This window comes from Carcharhinus amblyrhynchos, chromosome 25 (genome assembly GCF_965287045.1).
Source record: "Carcharhinus amblyrhynchos chromosome 25, sCarAmb.v2.hapA, whole genome shotgun sequence".
Classification (NCBI taxonomy): Eukaryota; Metazoa; Chordata; class Chondrichthyes; order Carcharhiniformes; family Carcharhinidae; genus Carcharhinus; species Carcharhinus amblyrhynchos.
Genome location: NC_137348.1, coordinates 10,777,942 through 10,790,443, shown reverse-complemented (window position 1 = coordinate 10,790,443; position 12,502 = coordinate 10,777,942). Strand labels below are relative to the sequence as shown.

At 46.6% G+C, this 12,502-nt stretch overlaps 1 protein-coding gene across 1 annotated transcript in view; it reads left to right on the top strand.

The window, feature by feature from the left end:
- Window positions 1-12,502, top strand: part of LOC145358107 (hemicentin-1-like) — a 359,590-nt gene that overhangs the window by 213,850 nt on the left and 133,238 nt on the right. The window contains exons 42-43 of the mRNA XM_080211781.1: window positions 907-1,188; window positions 12,064-12,231. Coding sequence (XP_080067907.1) covers window positions 907-1,188; window positions 12,064-12,231 — 450 coding nt within the window. The remainder of the gene's footprint in view (window positions 1-906; window positions 1,189-12,063; window positions 12,232-12,502) is intronic.

The following is a 12,502-nucleotide window of genomic DNA, read 5'->3' as shown; positions in this document are numbered from 1 at the left end:
CTGTTCCTGTTTAATTACCCTACACCGGGGCTCCGCATTTCACGAGTGTATATGATGGTGGGTGGGAAAGAGGATAGGGTGGCAGGGTGATGGAGTAAAGAGCAGGGTGCGGCTGGGTGAGAGGGTCGGGTGGTAGGGTAGTGGGTGAGGGGATAGAGGGCAGGTGCGTGGGTGGCCATTGGCTGGAAGAGGATAGAGTGATAGATGAGTAGTGAGGGGGTCAGGTTGTAGGTGAATGGGTGAGGGCGTAGGATGGCAGGTGGATGAATAAGAGGGAGGGGGATAGGTGAGTGGGAGAGAGGGTGGGTCAGGGAAGGTGGGGGATGCAGTCCAGGGATTGGGTATGTGATCAGACAGTCAGGGATATAGTTTTAGGAGGTAGGAGGGGCATCTGAGAGTTTAGGCATTTAGATGGGATGGGGAGGGTGATGTTATTAGGGATGTGGTCAGAGACTGGGGGAACTGGTGGTCAGCGAGATGTATGATGGTCAGCAGTGAGTTGAGGGACCACGTGGGGAATTAAGGGGGTCAAGCCACAGTTAATTGGTTTTAGAGCTGGTTTTAACCCTCTAATCTTTCCTGTGTGACTTTGTTGTTAAGTGAGTCAGAACCACCCGGAGTCTCCAACTCAGAATCCCAGAGGGTTCTCGATGTAGAGGAAGTGTTTTCTGGAAATCCAAACTTGTGTGGAGACTTCCGAGAGGACCCGTAATGCACCCTGTGGGGGGTGGGGTGGGGGTGGGGGACGGTGGGGGGGAGCGGGTTGCGGGTTGCGGGGGGGGTGGTGTACCTCAGGGGTACAACTGCCTGGAGACTGGACGTTTGACATCTCTTTGAAGGGAGTTTCTCTCGCTGGTAGGCAGGAAATTTGGATCACCTCTTCCCTGCTTTCCCTCTCTGTTTCAGTCACGCCAAAGATCAAGAATGGGGGAGGGCGACCAACGGAAATTTCCATCACCAGAGGAGCTGGGGTCACACTGGAATGTGAAGTGTCCGGAATTCCTCAGCCTGCATTGACATGGATGAAAGACGGGCGTCCCGTGGCGAGCAGGCGAGGTGTCCACGTGGAGAACGAGGGCCGGACTCTGAAAGTTCAAAGGGCACAAGAGCATCACACCGGCCGTTACACCTGTCTGGCTGTTAACGAGGCTGGGCGATCAGACAGGAAGTTTGATCTGAGTGTTCTCGGTAAGCGTTCGAGTTACTATCGGTTTTGAAAGACATCATATAGAAACACATCAGATTATGAAGGGAATAGATCAGGTAGAAGCAAGAAGTTGTTTCCACTAGTGGGTGAAATTAGAACTAGGGGGCATAGCCTCAAAATAAGGGGGAGCAGATTTCGGACTGAGTTGAGGAGGAACTTCTTCACACAAAGGGTTGTGAATCTGTGGAATTCCCTGCCCAGTGAAGCAGTTGAGACTACCTCGTTGAATGTTTTTAAGGCAAAGATAGATACATTTTTGAACTGTAAAGGAATTAAGGGTTATGGTGAGCGGGCAGGTAGGTGGAGCTGAGTCCATGAAAAGATCAGCCATGATCTTATTGAATAGCAGAGCAGGCTCAAGAGACCAGATGGCCTACTCCTGCTCCTAGTTCTTACGTTCTTATCACCATTTTAGATAATTGGTTGTGTGACCAACAAGGGAAAGGGACAGAAGGAACTTCGGCCAGAGGCAATGCAACATGTAGATTTTATAGTAAAATACAGAATCCAGGGCAGTGTAATGGGTAAATGCTATTCATTTGGGTGATCCTCATTATCCGATTTATAAGTTTACTTACTGGTGTCACATAAACAATGTAGTGAAGTTACTGTGAAAATCCCCTAGTTGTCACACTCCGGCGCTTGTTCAGGTACACTGAGGGAGAAGTTAGCATGGCCAATGCACCTAACCAGCACATCTTTCAGGCTGTGGAAGGAAACAGGAGCACCCAGAGGAAACCCACGCAGACACAGGGAGAACGTGCAGACTCCACACAGACCGTGACCCAAGTCGGGAATTGAACCTGGGTACTTGGAGCTGTGAGGCAGCAGTGCTAACCACTGTGCTGCCATGCTGCCCTCACCAGTTTCAATTAATTGCTCCCCTCAGCCCAGAATTTATTCTTTGAAACTGTCGGTTCGGCCTCTGAGTCACCTCATAGAGTTATAGATTTTTAGTGCACAGCGGCATGGTGGCACAGTGGTTAGCACTGTTGCCTCAATGCGCAAGGGACCTAGGTTCAATTCCAGTCACAAGTTGCTGTCTGTGCAGAGTCTGCATGTCCTCCCCGTATCTGCATGGGTTTCCTCCCACACTCCAAAGAGGTGCAGGTTAGGTGGATTGGCCATGCTAAATTGCCCCTCAGTGTCAGGGGATTAGCAAGGTAAATATTCGGGGTTACAGGGAAAGGGCCTGGGTGGCATTGTTGTCAGTGCAGGCTCAATGGGCCGAATGGCCTCCTTCTGCACTGTCAGGATTCTACAATTCTATGATGATTCTTAAGAAAGGAGGCCCTTCGGCCCATTGTATCTGTGCTGGCCATCAAGCACCTATCTACTCTAATCCCATTTTTCAGCACTTGGCCTTTTGATGTGATTGTGAGCTTCACAGACTCAAAAACCATTTGTGTCCTCATTTTGTGATTATCCTGACCTTTACCTAGAATTGTGGTTCTCAAACAGTGTCATCCATGAACCACTGAGGTGGGACAAAGGAACGTGACCGGTCCTACCCTCCTGCTTTCACTCACCAACACAAAACAAAATGGCTCTGAGTTAATGGGGAAGAATGGTTTTGTTTTTGGTGAGACACCAGTGGGATTTTGTCTGGTTCCAAGATGGAGAGTTTCAGTCGGGTTCCATCTTCAGCTGGGGTCGTCTTTGGTTTTGGGACCATAGATGTTGAAAGTTGTGCGGTTGTGTGTTGTAGCAGTCACATCAATCCTGCTCAGAAAACAAGACTACTGTTGTTCGCAGCCCTGATCACTCATTCCCAACATACCGGAGGCGATCTGGTCATGTGATGTCATGAGCGTGGTGTGTTGGGGGTTACATCCTGTTCTCCCATGAACCCTTAGCAATGATTTCACAAATCAGTGACTGGCAGTTTGCAGCAGCTCACGGACCCTTGTGGACCCTCGCAGAGCCCCCCGTCAGACCCTGGTGACGCTCGTCGAACCCCTTCCAGATCCTTGTTGATTGCACTTTGAGAGCCACTGAGATAAGGAGATGCTTGTATGAGTGCACCAACTATTCCTGTGTCTGGACCAATCCAGTGACCAATTGGTACCTGGACGACATAGTTTGGCCAATGCAACGAGGAGATAATGGCCTAGTGGTATTATCGCTACACTATTAATCCAGAAGTTCAGCTCACTTTCTGGAGACCCAGGTTCGAATCCTGCCACAGGCAGATGATAGAATTTGAATTCAGTAAATGATATCTGGAATTAAGGATGGAATTCTATCACCTCGCCTGCCACGGAATAGGTGCAGGCGAGGGTCCAACAACGGAAATCCTTGTTGAACTCGGGTTGGAGTTTTCAGTCTCGCCCAAGCGAGGCTGTAAAATCCTGCCTTAAGAATCTACTGATGACCATGAAACCATTGTCAGAAAAACCCATCTGGTTCACTAATGTCCTTTAGGGAAGGAAATCTGCCGTCCTTACCCAATCTGGCCTACATGTGACTCCAGAGCCACAGTAATGTGGCTGACTGTCAACTAGGGATGGAGAATAAAAGCTGGCCAGGCAATAACGCCCATGTCCCACAAATGAATAAAACAAAATAAAAATTAGCCATGGTTTCTTGTCAAGTCAATTCTGCTTAAAAACAAGCTGGACTCTGCTCTAATGACCTCCACCATACTTGAATTGCTTACTGCAATTCACTATTTGGGTTTAACTAGGAGTGAGGGACACTGTGCAATCAATTGCTTTTAAAACCCTGGTGCTGAAGTTACATTTATGGACAGACAGTATCTGACTTTGCAATATGTGGCAGAAAGTGTGTGAGGTGTTTGTAATTCGAAAAGTGTACTATAGTACCCAAGGGGTTAATTATATCGGTCTTATCGGCCTTTTCTGCATACACAAATAAACATTCTTACAAAGATAGTCAAGTTTCCACAAAATACACTGGAGGGGTTCAAACGGGGTCCTGGTAATTAATGAGCACTGTATATTTCACGCTGATACAATCCAGCTGTTGCAGACATGCCATGCTTCCAGTATTCTTTCATGTAAGATACTTTAAACTGTTGGTTCCCTATTTGCATAGCAACGTCAAGATGTTTTGAGCTGAGACTGTGCTTTGCTTCCTGTCTGGCTCTCTTTCTCTCCCACCCGTTCCTTATTCCCACCACTCGCACCGTCTTCTCCCTCTGAGATTAATCTGGGCCCATCAGATGTTCCTGGGCAATTTACACCCAAAATTGGGCTTGTGCTTAAAAAAAAAGTGTCCCCCTCCCCGCCACCCCCACGTTTCCATTCAAACCAATTTGCTAATCACTCAATTTGCCATGAACGAGGCGGCATTTTCAAAAGCTTTAAAAAACACACCGTGAAATATTTAAGAGCAGTTAGTTTGATTAAAGGGCTGAAAATGAGTTTAAAAGCATTTAAAATGGCAGTATATCCCGATTTTACGAGTGTATGAATAGCCCGATTTTAAATGACTGAGTTTAAAAATGTAGAAAACTTTTTCATGCTAAATTAATGTGCATTAATGACACCCTTGTTAGATTAAAAAAAATTGATTTAAACCGTACCTGTTTTGACCTTGCAGTCAAAAGTTCCATTTTAATTTTTATTTATTAGTGTCACAAGTAGGCTTACATTAACACATCAATGAAGTTACTGTGAAAATCCCCTAGTTGCCACACTGCGGCGCCTGTTCGGGTACACTGAGGGAGAATTTAGCACAGCCAATGCAGCTAACCAGCACGTCTTTTGGACTGAGAGGAAACTGGAGAAAACCCACACTGACGCGAGGAGAATGTGCAAAGTCTGCACAGACAGTAACCCAAGCCAGGAACTGAATCTGGGTCCCTGGCGCTGTGAGGCAACAATGATAACTGCTGTGCACTATGCCCCCCACCACAGCCTGCAAATTGGTGACCACAGCACACCTCCCAGTGGAGATGAATATGCCTTGGGGGGCCTGGCCCTGTTTTGTGGGCAAAGTCTGTTTCTAACAAAACGTTTTAAAACTAGTCGAACAGGTTGTGGCACCACAGGGTTGCAAGAACACCATCTGTGCTTAAAAATTCCCCATCCTTTAGTGACATTGAGAGAATTGCAAGGAACCAATAAGTGTGGTCAAACTGAAACCCCCAGGCCAGTGACACCCTGGAAAACCTGCATGGTTTTCCAAGATAACCAGAGGATGCCGTTTATCCAACCCCTGAGTTATCCCTGATCAATCCCTCGTCTTGTCAGCCAGTTCAGTCCTGTCATTTTTTTTTCGAATTGTTACCTGCATTTATTTAATTAAAAAAAATCCCTTCTGCGTATGCAATTTAAAAGATAAATAGAATTGTTTTGAATTAAATGTTTGAGAGTGAAGCTTCCATTGTATTTGTGGACAACTTTTTGACATTTAAACTCTATCCACTCTCTCCATGTTTAATTGGCTAGTCCAGGGAAAAGGTTTGTGAAATCAGGATATTAAATAAGCCACAATTCATTTTTTGTTCATAAACTCTTCAAACAACTTTTAATTTAAAGTATCGGTAATTTATTCCTACAGATTTATGTTGAGTAGATTTAAGATTCTTCTCATCCTGTTATTTATGCTTCCATGCGAAGATTGATTTTTGTTTGAATTTAAAAGCTGTGCTTTGCCGATCTCTTGGCTTGGAACTGATGCCTGTCGCCTAGGAGATCCCAGAGTCAACATCTGTATATTGCCTAGCTGCCTGACCACAGCTGGAATAGAAGTCGGCACACTCAAAGTGTCACTGAGCTATGAATGGAAACAATTAGGCAGTGACCGCATTCCAGATCACGGTTCCGCAACCTTGCTGGAATCTGAAACAAAAACAGAAAATACTGGAAAATCTCAGCGAGTCTGGCAGCATCTGTGGAGAGAGAATAGAGCTAATGTTTCGAGTCTGGGTGACCCTTCCTCAAAGCTGACCAGGGTCATCCAGACTCGAAACATTAGCTCTATTCTCTCTCCACAGATGCTGTCAGACCCGTTGAGATTTTCCAGCATTTTCTGTTTTTGTTTCGGATTCCAGAAGCTGCAATATCTTGCCTTTATCTAGTTGGAGTGTGTGTTGGTGCATGCCCGTGCCAAGACTGTGTGTGTGTTGGTGTGTGAATGTATGACATGATGCACGTGCAATATAATGTGTTGGTATGTGTGTATTTGTGTGTGTGTGGCAGAGACAGTGGTGTAGTGGTCTTGCCTGCTGTACTAGTGAGCCAGAGACCCAAGGCAATGTTCTGGGGATCTGAACTTGAATCCCGCCTCAGCAGGCAGTGAACAAGTTACAATTTCATAGGATTTCACAGAAACGCTTAGTACAGAAGAAGGCCATTTGGCCCATCAAGTGTACTCTGACAGCAACCTATGGTGGTGAGTAGTTACATCAGTATATACGATACCCACAGTGGTGAGTCTTTACACCAGTATATACGGTACCCACCGTGGTGAGTCTTTACACCAGTATATACGATACCCACAGTGGTGAGTATTTACACCAGTATATACGGTACCCACCGTGGTGAGTCTTTACACCAGTATATACGATACCCACAGTGGTGAGTCTTTACACCAGTATATATGATACCCACAGTGGTGAGTCTTTACACCAGTATATACCGTATCCACGTTGGTGAGTCTTTATAACAGTATATACGGTACCCACAGTGGTGAGTATTTACACCAGTATATACGGTGCCCACAGTGGTGAGTCTTTACACCAGTATATATGGTGTCCACGTTGGTGAGTCTTGGTTAGACTCGATAACCAAGTTATCGATATCGATAGTGCCAGTTCTAATTGCCGTTGCTGTGATAGAAGGGTCAGGGTTTGGATACCAAACAAGCAGGCCAGTGGGCAACCTGGACCGACTTTCTCTTCATTTCTTTGAAGCAGATCCTGACAATTAAACACGAATTGAATGTACTCATCTTCAATTCTTCTCCCATCCCATTTTTATGTTTTAAAAAAGCAGTGAATTTTTTTTAAGTGGGTAGATCTTTTCAGTAAAGTTGAGGAAGAATTTAATTTAATCGAATCATAGAACCCCTACAGTGCAGGAGAGGCCAATCAGCCCAACAAACCTGTACTGACTCTCTCATTTAATTGACAGACTTGGTGCTTGTCTGGTGATTGACCATGATTTCATGGTATTTATGTTAGGCATCCTGGAAGGCACAAATTTGACTGCTAGGGTTCTAAATGAGGACTTTCTAATGCACAACTGACCATGCTCCATGAGAATGATGGCCCATTTATGTGCTCAGAGTGTTCTATCCCATCACTTTGCCCAACCCTTTATTGTTTTGGGGACAGAGGTTATCTTTTTTATCTTCTGGTCTTTTTACTTGGTCTGAGTTTAATTTTGTTTGTGAACCACAGTGCTGAGTGTTGTGTATTCATGAAATTTCTAGCGTTCCCTCACCAGCTGCTATGCAGTGGAACAGGGGCATTTTAAGAGTCTGATCATATGACACCATTGATGAACATAAAAACATAAGAAACAGGAGCAGGAGTAGGCCATCTAGCCCTTCGAGCCTGCCCCGCCATTCAATAAGATCATGGCTGATCAGAAGTGGCGCAGTTCCACTTTTCCGCCCTCTCCCCATAACCCTTAATCCCCTTGCCTACCAAAAACCTATCTACCCGTGTCTTAAATATATTCAGCGAGGCAGCCTCCACCACTTCAACGGGCAGAGAATTCCAGAGATTCACCACCCTTTGAGTGAAGAAGTTCCTCCTCAACTCTGTTCTAAACTGCACCCCCCTTATCTTGAGGCTGTGCCCTCTAGTCCTGCTGTCCTTTCTGAGCGGGAAGAACCTCTCCACCTTTACCCTATCCATCACTTTCATCATCTTGTACGTCTCAATGAGATCTCCCCTCATCCTTCTAAACTCTAATGAGTACAAGCCCAGTTTATTCAGCCTCTCCTCATAGCTCAACTCCGGTATCAGCCTAGTGAACCTCCTCTGCACTCCCTCCAAGGCTAAAATATCCTTGCGCAAGTGCGGCGACCAAAACTGCACACAGTACTCCAGCTGCGGCCTCACCAGTGCCCTGTACAGTTGCAGCAAGACCTCCCTACTTTTATATTCAACCCCCCTCGCTATGAAGGCCAGCATCCCATTCGCCTTCCTGACCACCTGCTGCACCTGCAGGCTGGGTTTTTGCGACTCACGCACAAGGACCCCCAGGTCCCTCTGCACCTGATGACACCATCGGACGTTTGCACGGGCAAATGGGCAGTCTATCCAAAGAGTCTGTAGTGTTAACATCCCTCCAGTAAGGGTCACAGAGTGGTTAGCACTACTGCCTCACAGTGCCGATTCCTGGTTTAGGTCACTGTCTGTGTGGAGTCTGCACATTCTCCCTGTGTCTGCGTGGGTTTCCTCCAGGTGCTCCAGTTTCCTCCCACAGTCTGAAAGACGTGCTGGTTAGATGCATTGGCCATGCTAAATTCTCCCTCAGTGTATCTGAACAGGTACCGGAGTGCAACGACTAGGGGATTTGCACAGTAACTTCATTGCAGTGTTAATGTAAGCTTACTTGTGACACTAATAAATAAATTTTAAACTTTTAAAATAAAGCTGTGCATTTGATTAAACCTTTGAGGTCTGACATATCTTTTAATACTGAGGGCTTACATTGTGGGGTAGTTTCGTCCTGCACAACTTTCTGCCCATTGCCCTGGGAGCAGCCGTTCTCCAGGCGCAAGTTTGATCAGCAAGTGACGACGAGCTATTTGGCTATGGATAACATCACAGGCCAGCCCAATTTTTTCCCCAAACCTATAGCCATGCACACAGACATCCAGCATGGTGAAGAGACACAAAACCTAGTTGTAAGGGCTCGACCATGAGCGCCAAGCTTGGGGGGCAGTTGAGAGAGGGGGTGTGTATGCCGGGGGAGACAATTATCTTTAGAGCCGGTTTAGTTCAATCCCCTGTCCTGTGGCGTCCAGTGATTTATGAATATTGTAATCAGGGTTATGGGACATCAGTTATACCATCTTTGTCTGGTGGTCGAATGCTGCTATTCGATAGAAGCAGTGCTGGTAAAGCCAGTAATTACAGAAAGGCAAGGCATTAGCCTGGAGGCACACTTGTTAAAGGCGTAAAACAACTGTCTCCTTAAAACCAGATGTGCTTGACTTTGTTCATCTGATTAGAATGAACATCCTCTCTCATTCCTGCTGCAGCTCCTGAAGTGTTATTGACAGATTTAGGTGATTGGTATCAAATGTATATGTGGCGAGGCGATAGCCCAGTGGTATTATCGCTAGACTATTAATGCAGAAACTCAGCTAATGTTCTGGGGACCCGGGTTCAAATCCCGTCACAGCAGATAGTGGAACTTGAATTCGATTAAAAAAAATCTGGAATTAAAAACCTACTGATGACCATGAAACCATTGTCGCAAAAACCCCTCTGGTTCTTTTAGGAAAGGAAATCTGTTGTCCTTACCTGGTCTGGCCTACATGTGACTCCAGCGCCACAGTTGATGTGGTTGACTCTCAACTGAAATGGTCTAGCAAGTCACTCAGTTCAAGGGCAACTAAGGATGGACAAAAAACACTGGCCAGCCAGTGATGCCCGTATCCCATAAATGAGTGACACTGTGTTGTATTAAGGGATTCACATTTAGGATTAATAATGGCACAACACTTGACAAATGACCAGCACAGTGGTTAGCCCTGCTGTCTCACGGTGTCAGGGTTTGATTCCCAGCTTGGGACAGTGTCTGTGTGGAATCTGCACATTCTCCCCATGTCTGCGTGGGTGTCCTCCGGGTGCTCCGGTTTCCCCTCTCACTCCAAAGCTTGTGCAGGTTAGATAGATTGGCCATGCTAGATTGCCCCTTAGCATCGGGGGACTAACTAGGGTAAATGCATAGGATTATGGAGATAGGGCCTAGCTGGGAATTTTATCAGTGAGGTTTCGATGGGCCAAATGGCTTCCTTCTGCAAGTCAGGGATCCTGTGGATTCTTTGAACACCATGGGCAGGGTTTTCTATTTTGAGTCGAGACCCTGATGTTGCCAATTAAATGGGGATCCCAAACCTGCACCGTATTCAGAGCAGTCATCCAGCACGGATTGTTCCCGAATTGGCTGAAGGATGTGATCTGATTAAGGATAGCCACCATTCTCTCAGCAACTTCACAAACTTTCAAATAAAAAATGTCCACAGCTGCCTGGCCAGCTCTGTGTTGGGGGAATCCCCTCCACAGGGTGGCCTGTCCGTGGCCACACCACTGACCTTTGTCGATATGGAAGGCCTCAAAAGCCTGCCTGGAGTTCTGGCCCTCGGGCTCGGCTGCTGGGACACTGCCTCCAGGCTGCTGCTGGAGTCACGAGGGTCCCTTAGGCCAACTGGAAAATTCCAGTCAGCCTCCAGTAATTGACTTCATAATTATCTTAACACGTTACCCATTCCACGCCCATCTGTCGGCTATAACTTCGAAACTAGGAGCAGGACATTCGGCCCATCGAGCCTGCTCTGCCATTCATTTTGATCATGGCTAATCATCGAAGAAACTGATTGGAGGAGAGCTCCCATTATTCCATTGAAGCACCCCGGTGTAGTCACTTCATCTTTTGGGTGACTCTTTGGCTAAAAAAATTGGAAACATGGACATCCCATGCTCACCAATCACTGAGTCCCAGGTTACCATGGAGATGGGGATTTGTGGAAGGGCCTGCGCTGGTGTTGTCTTTTTGAACAGGAGGCTGCAGCGTCCCTCAGCCTCGCATCATCTCGTCGTGAGCCAGAACCACTGGCGACAAGGCCATGCCACATGACCTTTCCGCTTCCTTCACTGCCATCACCGCTGTGGGTTATTGTTGTGGGGTGGAAACACATTGACTGGCAGCCCCTGCTCACTATGTCACAGAGTGCTGTACAGTAGGTGGGGAAGGTGGATTACAGCATCATCCCCGACCTCACCCCCCTGGTCCATGATTGCTGGAGATGTCTTGATTGTTTTGCAGTTAGCATCTGTCCCAAAGTCCATTGGGTGGCACGGTGGCACAACTGGTTAGCACTGCTGCCTCACAGCATTAGGGACGTGGGTTTGATTCCCGGCTTGGGTCACTGTCTGTGCAGAGTCTGCGTGTTCTCCCCATGTCTGCGTGGGTTTTCTCTGTGTTTATAATTTTGGTATTTAGATGCTAACACTAGGTTTACGCGGTTAGTTAAATCGGAAGGAGGTAGGGGCATGGCTTAGTGTCATAGAGTTATAGAGCTTTACAGCATGGAAACAGGCCCTTCGGCCCAATTTATCCATACCACCCTTTTTTAAAACTCTAAAGCTAGTCCCAATAGCCCGTATTTGGTCCATATCCCTCCTTACCCATCTTATCCATGTAACTGTCTAAGCTCTTTTTAAAAGACAAAATTGTACCCGCCTCTACTGCTACTTCGGCAGCTTGTTCCAGAAACTCACCACCCTCTGTGTGAAAAAATTATCCCTCTGGACACTTCTGTATCTCTCCCCTCTCACCTTAAACCTATGCCCTCTAGTTTTAGACTCCCCTACCTTTGGGAAAAGATATTGACTATCTAGCTGATCTATGTCCCTCATTTTATAGACCGCTATAAAATCACTCCTAAGTCTCCTATGCTCCAGGGGAAAAAGTCCCAGTCTATCCAGCCTCTCCTTGTAACTCAAACCATCAAGCCCCAGTAGCATCCTAGTAAATCTCTTCAGCACTCTTTCTAGTTTAATAATATTCTTTCTATAATAGGATGACCAGAATTGTACACAGTACAGTAAACAACACACAGTGAAAATGCTTTTGGTGTCTGTTGTGTCTCTGTCCATGACTGACAGCTGAAATCTGTGCCTGTGTGTGTGTGTTTGTGCTCAGTCCCTCCGGCTTTCATTGGGGAGACGGGGAGCCCAGAAAATATCAGCACCCTTCTGAGCAGCTCCATCACTCTGATATGCGAGGCGTCCGGCGTCCCTCCACCCGTCTTCACCTGGTTCCGAAATGGGTCACCCATCGTCTCCAGCAGTCAGGTGAAAGTGCTGTCAGGTAAGGCGAGATTTCACCTCCTCTTCTTTTCTGAGAGTGTTTTTCTTTAATTTCAAGAGACCACACCCTCCATGAAGGCGAATCTATTTGGGCTTCCTGTTTGACTGAATATTTTAACCCCAGAAAGGGTGATAGCTCAGGGGATTGAGTTTGGAATTTGGAATCGCCAGTATTCCGAGCAGCAACACGATGCGTGTAAATCGCTGGTTTAGACTCGGATGCTGGAATTTTAATCGGGCTGGGCGAGGCTCACAGAATGGCATTTACCCTT